This window comes from Mastigoproctus giganteus, chromosome 2 (assembly GCF_048544385.1).
Source record: "Mastigoproctus giganteus isolate SK-2022 chromosome 2, ASM4854438v1, whole genome shotgun sequence".
Classification (NCBI taxonomy): domain Eukaryota; kingdom Metazoa; phylum Arthropoda; class Arachnida; order Uropygi; family Thelyphonidae; genus Mastigoproctus; species Mastigoproctus giganteus.
The window spans coordinates 244895064-244915844 of NC_143576.1; the positions used below are offsets into that span (position 1 = coordinate 244895064).

General features: G+C 39.1%; 1 protein-coding gene across 1 annotated transcript in view; it reads right to left on the reverse strand.

Annotated features, from left to right (window-relative positions):
* Nucleotides 1–20781, reverse strand: part of LOC150090339 (uncharacterized) — a 336582-nt gene that overhangs the window by 107065 nt on the left and 208736 nt on the right. The window contains exon 5 of the mRNA XM_090390273.1: nucleotides 11621–12058. Within this exon, the coding sequence (XP_090246399.1) occupies nucleotides 11621–12058 (438 nt within the window). The remainder of the gene's footprint in view (nucleotides 1–11620; nucleotides 12059–20781) is intronic.

Consider the following 20781-nt stretch of genomic DNA (forward strand, 5'->3'; position numbering starts at 1 on the left):
GGTTGGCAGGTCGGGTAATATTTAATCTCTAAGCATATGTAGAACATTACTTGAACAACAAAAAGTGTATCCATTTAACAGTACACCTGGATAAGAACTGTTGCAAATGGCTAAAATTTCTGGATTTATTCAACAGAAATTTGTCTAGTCCCTCATTTTGCAATGTATATGTGATATATAATTTCTCAGCTAAAATTTGATTCAGTTTACATTATCACAATATTTTTTCCTTTAATGCTTGGTTTCATTGGAGTATTTTTTACTAGTCCTTATTTTTTTCGAAGTCAGTCTTTCAGGAATAGTATACTAATATTTTCTGTGATATTTTCAAAACATATGAGGGGAGATTGAAAAGTTCATAGTCTGAGTATGAAAGGTAGTGGTACAGTGTTAAAAGTTTTGTACTAAATGTATAACACTTCAAATAGTAAACCACCAAGTTTCATTTCAAGTAGCTTCAATAATGTCTCTTTTTAATTACAGGTCTTGAAGACAACAAAGTTGTGTAAATGGAAAAAGACAGACAAAATCAGTCACCAATATTTGGTCATCAAAATCAGTCATCCATTATTTGATTTTTTTTAAAAAGGAATTAATGCCAAAGGCGATTGATGAGGATATGGTTATAACATCGAGGAGGATCCTCCTTCCAATTCCATGATTAAGAAGCGGGTAGCAAAATTTAAACAAGGGAGGAACAGCCTGGTAGTTGACACACCTGTGGAAGATCTGCAACTTTCATCACTCCAGATGTTCTTGCTATGACAAAGGTGTTAGCATGTTGGATCCCAAAGTTTTTGACATCAGATCAAAAACGTAGGAGAATTGTCAAGTCAAGTGAACATTTGCATCGTTTTCAAACAGATTGAGCAAATTTCCTAGAAAGATTCGTGACCATAGATGACACATTGGTCCATCATTTTCAGCCGGAGACAAAGAAGCAGTCTAAATAGTCAAGCCACAGCATCTCTCCCCTCTAAAGAAAGCCAAGTCGATTCCTTCTGCTGGTTACGTGATTGCATCGTTTTTTTTTTTTGGGATGTTGATAGAATGTTGCTAGTGGATTACTTTCGGAGAGGACAGGTAGTCACAGGAGTATATTATGAGGAACTTTTTTGGCGTTTGCGCGAAAACGTCAAAGACAAACGCCAAGGAAAACTCAGAAAACGTTCCTTGTTTCACAAGGACAATGAGTCTCTTTAAGAGTCTGTCATTGGCATGGCTGCACTGCACGAATGCGACTCTGAAATCTAGGACCATCCCTCACATTAAAAAAGAAAAAAAAAATACCTAGTTGGCATCCATTTTCCCACTGACGTGACTTAATTTCTGCAGTGAATGGATTCCTAGAGATTCAAGAGAAAATTTTCTGTGCAGCTGGAATCAACGCATTGCAGCATCAGTGGCAAAAACGTACTGATTCCAAAGAACACTATGTTGAAAAGTTACATATATGAAGAGAATTGTAATTTGCTAGTAGATTAGGTGAATTAAAGGTAAAGAATCAGTGGCCACAACGACCACTCTCAAAGACTTTTCAAGAAATGGCTTAGGGGAGTGATTCTAAGAGCGGGTTAATCGATGGCACTAGTCTGACATAGTGGACACTGTTAGACGGTGCGAGCAGTTTCCCACAAAACTGTACTTAGTAGTATCGTGAAGATACAAGGTTACATACTAGTCTATAGATTTTGAAGGAGATTACAGTATTTCGGAAAGGAATGTTTGTTTATTTGACCAACACCTCAGCAACTATGACTATAGTTCGCCATGCTTATGTCGTAAAAAGCTTACTAGTAGTTTAAACAAAGAATTTTTGTAATGGTTTACTTAGAGACCATGACACATGTTGATGATCTTTAGGAAGGAGAACGCTTTCATGATTTTTGAACTGTCACTTAAGACATGTGTTAGCGATAGATTCTAGGAGATAGGATCATTTATTGTTCTCGTGCATAACTAGGACAATCTAGAAGGATGTTCATGATGTCATGTAGCCTATTATATCTAGGTCACTGAGGCTATTTCTCGCCTTTTAGTAGATAGTCATGAGTAGCATTCGTATGTCCAAAACTCAGACGTACAAGTATAACTTCCTTCTGCTTATTCGTTCTGAAGCTAGATGACAGTGGTTGTATAACAGGTTTATTGCGCTTCAGTTTGTTTTCTCTATGTTCTTCACAAGTTAGAAGCTACTGATGTTACACTCGATTATCTGTGGATAGTTTTGGTTAGGTATTCTCTGTTTATTGTCAGGTGGAATGGTAGTTGATTTAGAATGCTATGTGTCCAGTTCTATAAAAAGTCTAAGTCGCTGTCCTATTCTGCGAGGACAGTTAACCCATGTAGGTCTTCACAAAGGAATGGATGAGAAGCAGTTTCTTAACTAGAAAAAGTGAGCCCCAATGCAAAGTTTAGTATGGTTTCTTCCCCCCCCCCCCGAAAATATTTGTTTTGAAAAAAATATAAAAATCCTTAAAAATTGCCCTGGAAGCAGCAGCTATGCTAATACGATTTCACCTTTATTCACTGCAGTTTTACTTGTGCTGTGCAGCTAACATGCTCCTTGTGAAAAAAAAAAAAAAACATATTGTTCGTAGATATAATAAATTTTGTCATAAACAGAACTAAAAAACTTAAATTTTTACTTTTTTTTTTCTGTTTTGGGCAGGAGGGCAGTGGGCCCAAATGCATCGCATTGCCTACATTATGCCACTGCTGAAAACTATCCAACGGGCTCTTTAGCTTGCAATGAATTTAGAGAGTCGGTAATTCGAAAAGTCGCAGACCTCAGCGACAAATATAAAAAAATTAAAGCAGGTCCATTTCGCAAATTAAATGATCAACCTGTATATGTTTATCAGAACCTTTACCTTAAATTTAGTTATAGAATATGCTCCTACATTTGTTTTATGCCATTTTGAAGCATACCGTACACCATCGTGCCTAGTACAATGGTTATCGTCGCTGTCCAACCCATTCCTCCCAACTCATGAAAATATAATATACGAGGTTTTCTATTATTATTATTATTATTATTATTATTATTAGCCATATGGTGCAAGGAAGCCTGAGGCTTTTACTGCATCAGCCTAAAAAAAAAAAAATTCTGAGTTACCCCTGAGAGAGAGAGAGAGAGAGAGAGAGAGAGAGAGAGAGAGAGAGAGAGAGAGAGAGAGGGGATGGGGGGGGTCAGAAATAGAAGAGAATCACCAAGAAAGAGAAGAATGATGTTATCCAGCTCAGGACCCTGGGTGTGCCAAGCCCATACTCACCAGATGTGAGCCCCTGGGGGTTATGCACAAAACATCGTGTATATTTCCGTGATAGGTTCCGGTGGACCTAATATGACAGTTTTTAAGGACATCTTTTTCCATGGTGAAAGCCCATGGTGCCTTTTCGATGATTTATCGAACACTACCCTTAGATAGATTACACGATGCCTTAGTAGCTTAAACGAAACTCACTATATAAGGCAACTATAACACTACATTTGGAATACCGTATTGAAGTATGGAGACCGCTCGAACATGCAGCAGCATGTTCGAGAGGGTAATACTCTTGATCTGCTAATCAGCATTGATCATTCGTGTATTAAGAATTTGCAGATAAAGGAACCACTAGGTGGCAGTGATCACAGTGTACTGATGTGGGATTTGTTATTGTTGTTTGTTATTTGGTTTTTAGGAGCATTAGCAACTGAGGCTTGAAGTGGTGGAACCCATGTTTAGTCTCTAGAGCTAAGTTCCGGCCAACCCTTCCCTATCTCTTCCATCATGCAGTATGATTGATGATTTTGGAGGTTATGATGACTGTCGTGGCGAGATCCAATATTCCTTACATTTCGAGGGTACAGCTCTAAAACGGTGTTTGCAGACCGGCCGCTAGATAGTACACCGGACCAAACCTATTGGTAACTCTCTAGGAGGCTTCCGGATCAGCTAGTGTATAATCTTGCTACCTCTACTCTGCCAGATAGTGACTGGAGGGAGTCCGAGTAGTGTGTATGCGGGGAGCATTGTCGAGGCCACGTTATGTCAAGGATCTGGGTATATTCTTACCACATGTACGCCATATCCAAAAATTTCATTACTTCATACAGCATGTCCCACCCACTTTTTCTTACTATTGAATACACCATGAATTGTCAAAATAATAGAGCAAGCTTATCTGCGAAAAGATCTAAACCTCCCAAGGACTTCCTAATTCATTTCACAAATATACGTGGTCTTAATTCCAATCTCAACGATGTCCATTTCCACTTGCAGTCTTCCAAACCCCATGTACTTTTTCTGACTGAATCCCAGTTATCAGTTGATTCAACTATTTCTCATCTCAGATGTCCAAATTATTTGCTGTATGATTCCTTTCGCCTCAAAGGTGGTACTTGTGCATATGTCCGTTCTGATATTCCCTGTCAGAGACTTGGCAATTTGGAATCTCCTCTCTTTGATCTTCTCTGGCTTAAAATCTCTCTACCTCATTGTGTCAAATTCATCTGTTGTCTCTACTGTTCTCCCAACTCCACTAATCACTTGGAGCTCTTTGACTTCCTCTCTTTGCAACTTGACTTTCTCCAGTCTAACTTTCCTAACAGTGAGGTAATTTTCCTTGGTGATTTTAACGTTCACAACTCCAGCTGGCTTCCATTTTCTAGTCACACCGACCCAGCAGGTCGAGATGCTGAGGCTTTTGCAATTACTAATGACCTAGCACAGATTGTTCATTTACCTACAAGAATACCGGACAATCCTAATCATACAGCCAACACGCTTGATCTTTTTCTCACAAACAACCCTTCTAAGTACAAGGTCGAAGTGAGAGGTCCTTTAGGCACTTCAGATCACAACTTGGTGATTGTCTCTTCTCCAATGGAACCTTTATCTCATGGCTATTCCCAACCTCGTATTGTTTGGCATTACAAGAATGCAAAATGGGATGACCTGCGAGACTTCTTTTCTTCTTTTCCTTGGTCTGATTACTGTTTCAAAACTTCTGATGTCAACGTTTGCTCAGATCGTGTCAGTGAAATTATTCTTGCAGGAATGGAATCCTTTATCCCACACTCCACTTTAAGATCTCGTCCTTTATCTAAACCTTGGTTTTCCAATAAATGTGCTAAGGCTGTCCAAGAGAAGAATGTTGCATATCGTAATTGGCTTGTTTCTAATTCTTCAGTTTCATTTTCTGCCTACACCAAAGCTCGCAACAATTGTAAAGCAGTTATTAATCAGTCCAAACTAGAGTTTGAACAGGCTAAGAGTAGAAAACTTGCTTCTTGCCCTAATGGTAGCCGAGCATTCTGGTCTCTTGCCAAAGCTATTGGCCGCAACTTTTGCCCGTCTCTGCTCCCACCTCTGTCCAAACCAGATGGTTCTGTTGTCACTTCAGCCAAGGATAAAGCTGACCTGCTAGCATCCCATTTTTCTTCCAGCTCATGTATTAATGATCTTGGTAAAACACCTCTCACCATTCCTAACACGCTCCATTCAATGCTTCCTGTGGTCTTCCGTCAAAAGGACATCAGAAGGATTTTGATGAATCTTGATGCTAAGAAAGCTCCAGGTCCTGATGGTATTTCTCCACTTGTTCTCAAAACTTGTGCTCCTGAACTTACTCCTATTCTTTGCCGCCTTTTTTCACTTTCTTATTCCAAAGGTGTTTTTCCTTCTGCTTGTAAATTTGCTCATATCCAGCCAGTTCCTAAAAAGGGTGACAAATCCCTCCCATCCAATTATCGTCCCATTGCAATTACTTCTACTTTTTCTAAAGTAATGGAGAAATCAATTAACCGCCAACTCTTAAACTACCTAGAAACCTTCCGTCTGATCAACGATCGTCAGTATGGATTCCGTCAGTGTCGATCCACTGGTGATATTCTGGCTTATGTTACCCATTTATGGACTAATTCAATGGAAAGGTTCGGTGAAACACAAGTAGTTGCTCTTGACATCTCAAAGGCTTTTGATCGTGTTTGGCATAAAGGTCTTCTAAACAAGCTTCCATCTTATGGTTTGCCAACTGTTTTTAGTAATTGGTTATCCAGTTTTCTCTCTGATCGCTCACTGAGGGTGATGATAGATGGCTCTCTGTCTTCTAACTTCTCCACTAATGCTGGTGTCCTCCAAGGTTCAGTTCTTTCCCCCTCTTGTATATTAATGACCTTCTTCCACTGACTGGAAATCCTATCCATAGTTGTGACGATGATAGCACATTGCATTCTACTTTCCATTTTGAGAAACCTTGTCCTGCTCAATCAGCTTCAAGTTCTCGAAAATCTGCTGCCAATTCCTTAAATGCCGATCTTCAGGTAATTCTCCAGTGGGGCAAAGACAACTTAGTTGATTTCAACCCTTCTAAAACTCAGTCTTGTCTTATATCTCGCAAAAAGGATTCTTCCGCTCCTATGCTTATATTTGGTGACACTCCGATTTCTAGGCAAAATGATATATCTCTTTTGGGGATTACCCTGACTTCTAATCTCTCTTGGCACAAGCACTTTACAAATATTGCTTCCTCTGCATCTAAAAAACTTGGTTTTCTCTTTCGCTCTCGGCGTTACGTTTCTTCCAAACAGCTGCTCACTCTATATAAATCGCAAATCCGTCCTGCCTTGGAATATTGTTCCCACATCTGGGGTGGTGCCCCCAAAACCTCTCTCAGGCTCCTTGATTCCATTCAGAAGAGGGCAGTTAGGTTAATTAATGATTCATCTCTAACAGAGTCTCTCCACTCGATTTCTCATAGACGTACTGTTTCTGCTACTTCTGAATTGGCTTCTATAATTCCCGCTCTCTCTTTCAAAACAGTCCGAACACGTGCCGCCACCAGCCAACATCTATTTACTGTCCAACTTCAAACCCACAGAACCAACTTTTCATCTTCCTCATTTATTCATTCAACTGCCGTTTTTTGGAACAACCTTCCTTCATACGTATTTCCTGAAAATTACAATCTACAGAAGTTCAAGTCAAATGTCAACAAATATCTTCTTTCGTCTTCTCAACCTCCAACCCAAGCACGGTACTAAGTACTATAGGTTCTAATACCTCTCGTGTTTGGGGTTCTCATAAAAAAAAAAAAAAAAAAACTAAGGCCATATTGGTCGGGGATGTGCGGTGGTCATTCCCTGACCTTTCCGCATCCTCCGTATTTGGTGGTGACGGGCTCGAACCCCGGTCTAATCAAGAAGTGTGTGCTACGCACTGCTGCTCCTTCCCACCTGGTTCCGGAGGCGCCATGTGGGATTTACTTAAAGATTTAATTGCCATCAGGGGTAAAGGAAAGGGTTTTTGCTTCCGTAAAGGTGCGTACAGTGGTCTCCGACAGTTTTTAAATTCTGTACAGTGGGATCAACTGATGATGTTACCAACAGCAAATTCTAAGTGGGAAGCATTCAAGGAATTAATCGTAGAAGCTACTAAAAGTTTCATACCTATTAAGAAATATTGTTCAAGATTTAGGCCTAAATGGTTATCAAATGAACTAATGGGACTCGTGGCAGAGAAGAAAAATGCATGGGATGCATATAAATTATCAAGCGACTGGGAAGCCTATGGCAGATATAAGCTAGTCTGTAGCATTAGCATTAGCATTAGCAGAGGCATATGATGCAAGAAAGCAAGCTTATGCAGCATCAGCCAAAAAAAAAAAAAAAAAAACATTCCCATTTCACCCCTCCGTTCGTTCGAAATACCTCTCCAGCTGAGCCTTAAATTTATTTAGGCTATCAACTTCCACAACAAGGGATAGAAGTCTGTTCCAACAACCAACTAACCGCTGGCTAAAGGCAAACTTCCACACATCTATCCTACATCTGTCTTTCCTCAATCTGAATTTATGCCCTCTCAGGTGATTATTCTGAGCAAGAGGAAGAATCCCATCGGCACTGAGCATGATCAAACAATTCAAGGCTTTATACACCTCTATCCGATCACCTCGTCGGTGCCTAGTCTCTAGACAGTGTAATTTGCAAAACTTAAGCCTTTCTTCGTAAGAGCAACCATTTGTTCCCATTCACTAATCTTGCCCTTCTCTGAACTCGTTCCAGCAGCTCTACATCCTTCTTGAAATGAGGCCTCCAGACCTGTGTACAGTACTCAAGGTGTGGCCTGACCATTGCCTTATACAAGGGGATAATCACTTCCCTGTCCCTGCTAGAAAAATTCCTGTATATCATTGACAAGACACCATGAGCTACACTTGCAGCCCGTCTGCACTGCTCAGAAAACTTCATATCTGCCTGCACAATTACCTCCAAGTCCTTTTCATTCTCTACCACGATAAGCGTAGTACGACAGAGTTGATACGTTGCTCTGGGGTTACTGTTTCCCATATGTAGAACTTTACATTTGTCAATATTAAACTTCATTTGCCACCTCTCAGCCCGTCTGTAATCAAGTCACAAAGGAAGTTAGGCAGGCGAAGGCAGATTACGAGAAATCTTTGGCAAAGGACGCTAAGAAAAACAGCAAGGATTTCTTTACATATATAAACTATAAAAGGAAGGGGATGAATCTGATTGGTCCACTTGATATCGAGGGTTCGACTCTTGATGATCTTGCTCAGATAGCAAACAAAATGAATGAGTATTTTGCATCTACATTCACACATGAGGAGTTATTAAGGTTTGAAAATGTCAGCATGTTATCAAATTGTAGCAAGGTGCTTAATGATTTTGAAATAACTGAGAGCAAATTTGAGGAGAAATTGTTGAAGTTAAACATAAGAAAGGAACCTGGGTTGGATGGGATCTATCCAGTTATATTAAAGTAGGAAGCAAATGAAGTAAGCAAACCCTTAGCCATAATTATGAGAGGATCCTTGGACTCAGGGGAGGTCCCCACGGACTGGAGATGTGCAAATGTATCCCCAATTCACAAAGGGGGATCGAAGGGTGACACGAGTAATTACAGACCAGTTAGTTTAACTTCTGTTCCGGGTAAAATAATGGAGTCACTGGTTAAAAATGCATTGCAGGATCATATAGACAAGTCTGGAGTAATAATTCAGACACAGCATGGGTTTGTTAAGAGAAAGCCTTGTCTGACAAATTTGATAGGGCATTATGATGTGGTTATAAAGGAACTGGACGCAAAAAATAATTTTGATACATTATATACTTGAATTTCAGGAAAGCTTTTGACATTGTTGTGCATGGAAGACTACTGTACAAATTGGAGCAGAATGGTATTAAGGGTAAGTTGAGTTGAAGACAGAGGGTGGTAATCAATGGGTGCTGCGCTTCGTGGACTAATGTTATTAGTGGAGTCCCACAGGGTTCGGTGTTGGGTCCACTGTTGTTTTGTATATATATCAATGATATTGATCAGGCTTAATGTCGAAGTTTGCAGATGATACAAAGGTTGGCAGGGTTGTTAATGACAGTAATGGCAGTGTGTTACTGCAACAGGATCTAGAAAATTTGGGCAGATGGACTGAGAAGTGGCAACTGAAGTTTAACCTTGACAAATGCAAAGTACTGCATATGGGTAGAAGTAACCCCGGAGAAACGGACCAACTGTGTGGTACTACACTTAAGTTGGTAGAAAATGAAAAAGACCTGGAAGCAATTGTGCAGTCAGATATGAAATTTTCTGAGCAATGATATATAGGAATTTTTCTAGCAGGGAAAAGGAGGTGATTGTCCCTCTGTATAAGTCAATATATTCAGGCCACGCCTTGAGTACTGCGTACAGGTCTGGGGGCCTCATTTTAGGAAGGATGTAGATTTGCTTGAGCGTGTACAGAGAAGGGCAACAAGATTGGTGAGGGGAATGAAGGGATCGTCTTACTAAGAGAGGCTTAAGTTCTGCACATTGCAATGGCTGGAGACAAGGCACCTGTGCGGTGATCTGATTGAGGTGTATAAGGCCTTGAATGGATTGAGCACGCTGAATTCTGAAGGAATTTTTCCACTTGTTCAGATTACGAACCTAAGGGAGCATAAATTAAAATTAACGAAAGACAGATGTAGAATAGATGTGCGGAAATTTGCCTTTAGCCAGCGGGTGGTTAATTGCTGGAACAAACTTCCATCTGTCGTTGTGGAATTTGATAGGTTAAATAAATTTAAGGAGGAACTGGACAAACATTTAGAGGGAATGGTTGTGTGAATTTTTTTTTTTTTTTCTGACTGATGCTGCATAAGCTCATACACTTGCTTTCTTGCAGCACATGCCACTACTACACTACTATCTCATCTGAAAAAAAGACATCGAGCTTCTTGTAAAGGTTCAAAGATAGGCAACTGGAATTGTGAGATCGGCAGGACGATCATATGAAGAAAGACTCGATTATGTGAGCTACGGAGCTTGGTAACCAGTCGACCTGATTGAGGTTTATAAGGCTGTGAGAGAGGTCAGTATAATGAATGAAGTTGGAATGCTCATTGTTCTAAAGAATTCCAGAACTAGGAGTCATAAATTGAATTACAGGGCTTGAGGTTTAGACAGTGCCGGATTAAGGCACAAGCCAGCACGGCCCTTGCCCACGGCGCTAAATTTTAGAAATCATGAGAAAAAAAAAAAAAAAAAAAATATATATATATCCTTAGTAAAGGGGCGCCGAAAAATCTTTCTGCCTGTGGTGCGAAAATATCTAGGTTCTGCACTGCTTTAGATTAACTTGTGATAAGTTTTCTTTTAGCCAATGTAGTCGGTGATAGCTGGAACAAGTTGTCCTCGCAGGTAGTTAGGGCTTATAGTTCGAATAAAATCAAAGGTCAATTGGATACTTACCTGCGTGAAGCATATCATTTGTATTTATCTATTATTTGGTTGGTTTTTTCTTTCTGTTTTTTTTTTTTTTGCCAGTGCAGCAAAAGTCTGGTGCTTCCTTGCACTATATGGTGAATACTATTACTATTTATGTATTATTTACTAGGTGTATTAATACTATGTATTTACTATGTATTATTAATAAAAATGTAGTGGTCGATGAAACCTTTTTTTGTCCATCTGTGTCAAAAAGTTGATGAAGAAATTGTGATGTCCGCTCGTTGTTTTCCGTAATGGCTAGCAGTATTTGGAGTTTCCGGTTATGCTCGATCAGTTTCTCAAAATTCACCGTACAGCAGGACAGGATACTGTTAGATGCGAATAGCTCAATATATTGATTTTCTGGGATTCGAGAAAAAGCTGTCCTTACGATTTCCTCTGTTCCATCAATTACACTCAACCCTCCAGTTTTTGTTCTGTCATGCGGCAAAGAACAAACCGAACAAATAAAATTTCTGTGCCAGTCATAAATGTCTACTGGGAGGATATTTTCTATATCTTGTAGGGAAACTTCACTGAATTTGCGATGAGGATTTTGGTGGTAGTTGTGGAGGTGTTAGGCTCCAAACAATTAAGGCTATGAAGCAAATATATGATGTGTGTGCGTTTTTTAGGAGATTCGACTTTTTTGATGAAAAACTTCAGATTCGGAGTTAAGTTACCATGTATTGTTATTAAAGGCTAAATAAATAATTAATAATTTACTAGGAGGTAAACTTTTTTAATGTATAGAGAGATAATACATAAATAATAATTTACAAAATCTAGAGTACAATAATCTGTATTCTAGAAATTAAATGTTACTTCTCCAACATGCCACATTTTTAGCTTAAATACCTTACCTGAATAGCCAGATGGACACTTGCAAAGATATTCTGTTTGCGATACGTTTTGACAGATTCCATTATTTAAACATGGTTTTGAAGAACAGGGATCAAAATGCTGACATGTTTTCCCATAATAACCTCTGGCACAATAACACTGATATTTGTGACTCGCTATATTTTCACAACGTCCACCATTTAAGCAAGGCGAAGGTCGAAGAGCGCATGGATTGAAATCACTGCAATTTTGACCAGAAAATCCAGACAGGCAGTCACATTTATACTTGTTGTCAGATATATTGCGACACACTCCAAAATTTTCACACGGAGCAAGGGAACAAGGATCAAATTTATCACAGACATCACCATAATAACCTGATTCACATTCACACCAGTATCCTGGTTCCTCATTGATGGAACTGCATTTTCCATGCTTGCAAATGTTTAGTTGACAATCTGAAAAGAAATAATAATGAAATAAAATAAAAAATAAATAAAAAATATATATATCATCCTGGAAGGTAAAAAAGTGAAAACGAATAGTGTTATAAAATTGCGTGTGTATATTCACTTCAGAGGTATTTACAGTTAGTCTAAAATCTAATTTCTTCAAACAGCATGCCGATTATACACTACACGATCAAAGTATTCCAACATCCTCTCCATCAATACTGTGTACTGTGCTTGACGTACAATGCGCATGCGTCTCAACTAAGACATACCGATTTTAATATCGTGGTTCTGCCTGTACCGCCGCGGTACCTTAGAAACCAATATAATTCCTCCTGGGTTTGAACTTAGAATTACAGTGCTGGTGTTGGTTTGATGCCATATCAGTAAACGGTGTGTGTGGCAACTGCAACACGTCAGAACCACTTAAAATCACAATGGCAGATATTATTCAAAGGTGGAAGACCTAGGAGACAGAATAATGGAAAATGTTTGAATTATCTTGTAAATTCACAGAACGTATTCGACGAACCATAAAGAGGATAGATCGTGTCTCATACATGTTCTCTGCAAAAAAAAAAAAAAAAAAAAAAAAAAAAACATGGAGTTAGTCCAAGAGGCAACAGAACGTTCGTCAGTACGTCAACCATCCGTAGGAAGCTCCATAGCGTTGAGTTCAATGGCATGGCAACTATGCATAAACATAATATCATGATCATTAAGAGGACGTTTTGGAGAGGTATCGATCCCGACGTTCACGGACTGTAGAACAATGACAGAAAATGCCATGGAATGAGGAATCTCGCTACATTCCGATGGACATGTTTGGGTGTGGATACTGCCTACAAGTTGATTCCTGTCGGAGTGTGTAGTTTTAACCAGAAAGTTTGTTGGAGGCGGCCTGATGATATGGGGTTAGGTCAGTGGACCTGTTGGTGGCAGTGCCCGAAATCACTAAGTCCATGACCTACTTGGACGTTTGGGCACTTATATAGTACTTGTCTGCGCGCACGTAGCACAGTAGTTATAATCACCATTCTCTCCACACTGGGTGGAAAAGACCCGGGTTCGAATCCCAACAGTGATGAGAACTTTTATGGGCTTTTTCACTCCGTGGCTGAGTTAGTTGGTTCAGGCACGGACAGTAGCAGGACTCCAAGAAAAACAGACAAATCGACGAGAACACATGCAGTTTATAGACAATACATATGAGTTGATTTTCGAGATGAGTCAGATGAGTTGATCCCCGAGTGGCCTTAATATGACTCTTTTTCTTTTTTATGATTATTATTTTTTTAATTATGTGCTACGTACCTGTGGCAATACCATAGAAACTGGACCATGTCACTATCAGCGACAGGGTCTTGATCAAACAGGGACTGCTTTGTGTACAATGACACTAAAAAATTTGGACTGACCTTAACTGAAAATAACACATGTGGGACGAACTAGAGCACCTGATTAGCCTGCTGCTAAAGTGGCCTGTTTCTAAACTGGTTCTGGCAGTTGTTTTGCAGGTAGAATGGAAGCGGATTACAGCCGACACCTACGGAAGTTGAAAGAAAGTATGCTAAGGAGGATTGAGATTGTCATACACGCCAAAACGCTCTTACTATGTATATGGTTTTGGAATTAAAAGCCCTTTTTGAAACTACTTGTCTGTGTGCCTGAAAACCTTTGGTCACACAATATATATGAGAAGAAGATAAAAGTTCACTTCAGCTAATACACTGGTGTGCAAAACTTAGGGACCAATACTATTTCTAAAGGTCACAACCACAAAATCTTTACTTAAGGTATTCTTTACTGATGAGAGTATATTCAGTCTCAGCAGCGATTCTGGACGTCAGCTAATCTGGTGAGAGGTTGGCACACGATATCACCCCGCAAACATCACTGAAAGGGATAGATATGGCCGTCGAGGTATTCTCGTCTGGGGAGGCGTTATCTTGGATGAACGTACACAACTCCAGATACTGGAAGGCGGTTCTGTAACCTGTGCACGCTACTGTACTGAGGTAATCCTTCCTCTTGTGCGTCTGTTCCGAGGTGCCATTGGCCCCGAGTTCGTGTTTATGGATGATAACGCCACACCCCATCGCACTGCAGCTATTGATATGCTTTTGGAAAGTGAGGACATTGTTCATATGGATTGGCCTGCCCGTTCGGTCGATCTAAATCCCATCGAACATATAAGGGAAGCTCTTGGGAGACGCCTAGTGGCACGTCCACACCCACCAGAAAATGTTCACCAGCTGAAGATGGCACTGACAGAGGAATGGACGATGTTACGCAAGAACTTATCAACAACATTGTTCTAAGTATGGACAGGCGGTGCAAAACCTGCATCGACATTGGGGGGTGGCCATATCTCCTATTGAGGACCACCTCTTCCCTTTGTTCCATCTTTGGCAGTGATGCATCTGTATCATGGCAGCCAGTGCTATGTTACCATTTTTGAATAAAGTCCCTCTGTACGTTTTGTTTCCGTTGTTGTGTCGGTGTTATTTCCTTCATCATTTCTGTACCTCACGAGGTTCCTTTGGTATGTTTTTCCCATATCCAGGCCACTCTTATGAGAAGTTACAGGTGAAAACCTGACTTGTCCTTAAATTTTGCACACCAGTGTAGTTCACTTCAGGATTATTTAATCGACTGACAGGGAATATGTTATGATGATTTCGTCAGGAACAAATTGGTATGGATAAATTTGTGTAAGTGTAATCTTAAAACCACTGTTCTGCATAAGGGGGAATACAGTGTTGCCACCAATTCCCTGAAGATTGATAGCGAAGAAACTTGCACTTTGTAAGGATGTGGTTTTGTAAGAATGTCGTGTGGCCACCAAACTGAGAGAAATTAGCAATGTAATTTTGGGTTGCACGAATCTTGTATAAGTGCCTGCTAATATTTTGGATGGCTGAATGCGAAGGGAAGAAAATGGAACTTCATATGGTCTCTACACTTGGACCACAAGTAAGCACATTTTACAACCTCAATTCATGAAATATGTAAAGTGCATTACGAAAATGCTGAGAGCACGCTTTGATCTGAGGAAGGTGTTGCTATTTGTTTATTTTGTTAAATCACAGATCCGTGAAATATATGTTGCATTTAAATTTTTATTAAACATCCAGGCGGAAAAAAACCAAATCTTTATTGCCGAACAATAACACAACCCATCGTGGCCAGTAGCCAAGGGGCCGCTGTTTTTTTAAAGTATTACAAAACGTTGAGCTGTGAGGCACGTTCAGTAATGTGAGAACAATTACGTTTATATATTATTAATTAATTCGCAATTAACTAATAACAAGATAATTACTTTTCTCTGTTATTAATTACAGAAAAAGAAAAAAAATGTTGTTAATTTATGTTAATTTAAATCGAACGCGCCTAAAAGTTAGGCAATACAAAGCATTGCGTACATTGCCAAATTTTATTACTTTTATTTCCGTTATCTAGAATAAGCTTATGAACGCATTTCCCAAAAATTACGACCTACAGAAATTCAAGACCATCATTCAATCAACGACCATCATTTGTTTTCTCAACCGTTAACTTATCCATGGCAGTAAACTATATTCCAATAAAGTTTTGCGTTTTGGACAGCCATAAAAATTAACAAGGTCATTAAACCCTATTGGAAACTCTTGGTTGTCTGACAAGTAGTCAATTAAAATGTTAATAGAGAATGTTTCAGGTGAGTTTTCTCTCAGAACACGATTTATCACAAGCGCAAAGAATGTACATTATAGATTACTTACCTTAGCAAAACTTGGATCCATAGTCGTTAATGGTAGGATGGTCGTTAATATTCGTCTTGAATTTCTGTAGGTCGTAATTTTTGAGAAATACATTCATTGATACCAGGGTTGTTCAATAAAGAATGATCATACTATTTTTTTCCAACGTACCTTTATTAATCATCCATATTTCGATGGTCCTTTTCAAAGTAGTTCCCATTTGATGGAATGCACTTACTCACGTTTCTGTCTATTCAAAAACATGGTGGAAGCCATTATTTGGCAGGGGTTTGAGAATCGCCACCGATGCCTTTACAATTTCTTCTGACGACCGGAAACGTTTTCCTCGCAGCCTCTTTAATTTTGGGAATAAAAAATAAGCAAAAGATTCTATTCATACATGTAATCTGGAGTTTCTTATCTCCTACTTCTTGACCGGCCCATCTGGTTGCGGAAAAATGTTTATGATTCGCCTCTTGATGGAAATATACAACCTCTTCAGTAATACAGACGGGTACTGTAACGTCTACATTACATGCGCTTCAACTGGTAAAGCTGAAGCGCATGTAATGTAATGATCTTGGATATGCTCAGAGCTGGTTTATGTCAACTCTGAGCACATCCAAGATCACTGCCCTCAAGATATCCATTTCTCCGGTTACCAAAAGGTTTCTGCCACGGGTGGCAATGGTTAGCTCAAAGTTACCTAAAGTGGTGTATGCCCTGAATAATAAACATTTTCCACAACCAGATGGTTTATGTTAACTCTGAGCACATCTAAGGTTACCTCCTATGATCCTTTGTGCGATCTCCTCTCGCGACTCCGTTTTCTTTGTTCTGAAACGGAAATGACATCATTTCTGCGTTGCAAAATCGTGACAAATTGATTTTACTACCGTTCGAAATTTAGTAGATGCCGCCAAAGATGTTTGCACATCAAAAGTCGCAGGATATGAAGTTAGGACTGTAGAGCGTATGAGGAACACATTTAACATTAATTCTGGCGAAGTGCTCCATGACAGTACGAGAAACGTGAGGTCTTGCATTGTCTTGATGCAGCATCCACTCGCCTGCGTGATGAGTGTGGTCGTTTTCGACGAATGCGATCTCGCAAAGTGTGCAGTATAGTTCTGTAGTAAGGTCCAGTAACGGTTTTATGACATGGCACAGCATGCTGGTAAACCATTCCTTGAATATCAAAAAAAAGGGACGACCACAACCTTTCACGCAGAAGCCACAACTTTTGCTTTTTTCAGTTTTGGCAACGACGCAGAGTTCCAAACAGAGCTTTGTTGCTTACTCTCTGGGTCGAAATGATGAAGCTTTGTTTCATCTGCCGTCATCCCCTTGTGCAGAACTTCCCATCTTCAGTAACCATCCGTCAAAACCATGCGAACTTGCTATTGCCCAGGTTTGAGTGGTCTTGGAACCCAGTGTGCATAAACACGTGTGATATGCAAATATCACACGTGTGATAATAGTCATAGAGAACCATGGAGTCACTCCAAAATAGTCATGGAGAATATTGTACGTGCTTTCCACTGATATTCTCAACTTTATCTCTGCCAGTTGCCTTACTGTTATGATAATCTTCTCTTACGATTACAGAAGCAGTGTTTATTGCTTCTGTAGTGAACAGCAGTGGTTGGAGCTCCAGGACAGCCAAATTTTTCCGATTGAATCACGTCCATCTTTAAACGTTCCAAACCACCTGAAAGCTGTGCTATATGAAAGCGTAGATTCACCATAAGCCTCTTTTAACATTTCATACGCTTCAGCTGATGTTTTATTGGGACGGAAACAAAATTTGAGAGCAGCATACTGTTCCTCACGTCTATTGTTATGTAGGAGAAACTGAACAGGCATAAACTTGACCGGCTGCCAAGGTCACACCATACGAGTCAACTCCACAGTTGCTATGTGATGCAGCTTGGTTTTTGTCGTAAATTCCGCAGCTCAGCTAGAAATAGCAAGCAGTACGGTTGTTCAAGAAATATTACGTTCATTTTTTATTGAACAGCTTTCGTAGATAAAAAGGAAAAGATACTCTTTTCGTGATACTCCAGCATTTTTTTTGTTTTTTGAGAAACTGTAGATACAAAAAACCTCTCCTCATTATACAAAGCGAACGATAAGAGATGAAAACGTGACCACTGAGGCATAAAAAGAGGGTGGCTCAGGAGTTATGTAAGCTTACTAAGAAGTCCTTTATGCTGTTCTTAATCAAAATACTGAAGTAAGAAGAGAAATTGCTTGTTTCTTTGAATTTTTCCATAGCATTTTTCCAAAGATGAGTGACAAGCTAGATCCCTTGCAGATTGATAGCGATGGAATTCGCACTTTAGATAATTAATTACGTGAGGATTTTCAAACCAGCATAAAATACGGATGTTAATGGATTTCTCCATTATTTTAGAAAGGTGTGAGTTAAAAGCAAGTTCCTGTCATAGGAAAAATGTTGGTGGAGTAATATTCTGAATTAAAAGATGATACAAAAGAGAATTTGTGAACATCATTTAAACAGGTTACTGGGTAGACGAATTTATCGATATGTATAAGTGGAGCACGACCACCTAGTCCTAGTGGGATGTAAAAGTGGTTGAAGTAAAGTTGGCAGAAAAAATCACCAATGTATTTAGTAAGGGGCAAGGAGATATTATACTTTATTTGACAACAAACGTTTTTTTTTTTTTTTTTTTGCTATACAGATTTCCAAAATAAAGTTTGTCTCCTCACATCCATCACATTGTGCATCCATTCCTTCAACCATCTCATGGCAACAAAAATAATATTCAGTGTTTCAGCTACGATATATGGTATAGCCTATATGATATGTCTGAAAAAAATAAATAATTGCCAGATTTCTATCAATGCAATTTTAATGAAATTTGGGAAAGATCGACAAATCTTTCTAACAGAGTGATATGTAAAATTTCTTTGAAATTTTACATATCACTCTGTTGTGTTGGACTCATCCGACCTATCACACTCGTTTCCATTCCCAACGACCCAACACACTCGTTGGACTATCAACGAGCGTGTTGCAAACTCCTCTGACTGTGTGGTCGTCCCAGAGTATAAACAGAATTTATTTATTTATTTATTACATGTCTGAGTGTGCAGCTCATCATCATTTGGTACATTGTTCTTGCATTCACCATATTGTATTGCGATGTCAGTTATCGCACAGTGACCTGCCGTTGAGCCCGTACAATGCGCTGCACCCGTCGCTCAATCCTTTACAGTTCTGTCGGCCGGAGGTGGTTTTACCCATTCGACACTTTTCTTTGCACAACTTAGCCACAGTGGGCCGTGAGCAACGACAAGACGTCCCGTTATTCTAAAGACACAGTTGTTTTTCGTTATAGAATTCTATTCTAAATGTGTCTGTCCAGTCTCCATACTCTTTATTTGTTTTAACTGGCCATGGTTCCCTTCGCGCTAACCTTGCTATGTTTACTCTATCTGATTCTCCCTTCTGTAACTGTGGCAGCCCAGAAGACTGGCAGCATGTTCCTTTCACCTGTCCGCATTACGTGGATCTTCGTCACCCTCTATCTCCTGATACCAAGGAGACTGTGATCATATCATATGGCAAAATTATATTTGCATACTATACGTTTAATTACCGTTGACGCCAGTTGCAAAAGGTCTCTAATTTTTTGGCCACTGAGTGCAGTACTGAGCTAAGTGCATAGATTTCCTATCGTGAAGTCTCTTCACCACGAATTTCCCCAGTATTGCACTATGAACTTTAAATTGCAAATATTACTCATTAAGCACTTTAAAAGCACTGCTCCAATAGAGAAGTATACTGCCATTTATTTAAAAAGTATATTGTTCTCCAAACCGTCTTTCGATCCATATTAGGGTCTCGTCAGTGGAGAAGTAGGCACTGTGACTCTCTGTTTGCGATCGATGCAATGAGAAACAAACTTATTTTGCACAATGCTACGTGCAGATTGAAACTATGTTCGACTTCTTCAAGTAGAAGGCCATAATCAGAAGATCAGAAGAAAATCAGAAGAACTTTTGTTCTTCTGCATATACTAATGATATGATAAATAATATTTTCTTTCGTGGTGTATCAGCTGATATTGTCTTTTCAGAATTCAAAAGCTATTAAAATATAGAATTTGCCTTCTGACTGCCTTTTCATAAAAATACGTTGGAATTAAATAATTTTTAGCAATGGAAATCAAAAGAATTAATTCCTTTGGTTAAGTCATTAGTTTAACAGCGAGATTACGTTTATAGAAGATCAAAGTGGACACCGCAAAATCAAGTCAGAGAATGTGTTTCTTAGTTGGGAACCTTTTTTTTCATTTCAGTGCAATATAAGATTCACTTTCTTAAAATTAATAGCATTTATGTTTTTTTTTCGCTGCATTCCTCCAAGAGAACTTACACTATCTTAAAATTAATCCTCTTAATCCACTTTACAGCATCTTTTACTGAACACTTCTAGCCAGTTTCAGTTCCATCTAATATAATCCTTCCATATCTGAGCATTTAAGATTTAAAAAAGTGTTTCAAGTACTTTTTTGAATTCCGGCTTTCTTAGTAGCAAACATCAGAGTAACCTCGTCTAGTTGAAAAATTCTACACATTATCTTTTGATTAAATACACTGGTTTCAAAAATATAAGAAACCATCTACTTTGTAACATATTTTGCATATAGATTGTAAACATGCAATGAACAGATCATTATGCATGCTCAAAAGGTAGAGTAGAATTCGTATAAAGTATGTAAATTAAATGGCCTGACTTCAGTCGAAGCCATGGAGTCTTTGCCTATCCAGCAACCATATTTTATAACGCAGTGAGCAGGAAGGCAAGATTATTTTTCCTTTGATTGACTTACCATTTACGCGACTGTTACCAATGTGCGAAGAATGTATTAAAGAACACTTATTTTCATTATAAGAACTACCCATAAAATTCTATTAGTCTTTACAGGATTCTAAGCAAGGCCATTTCCACAC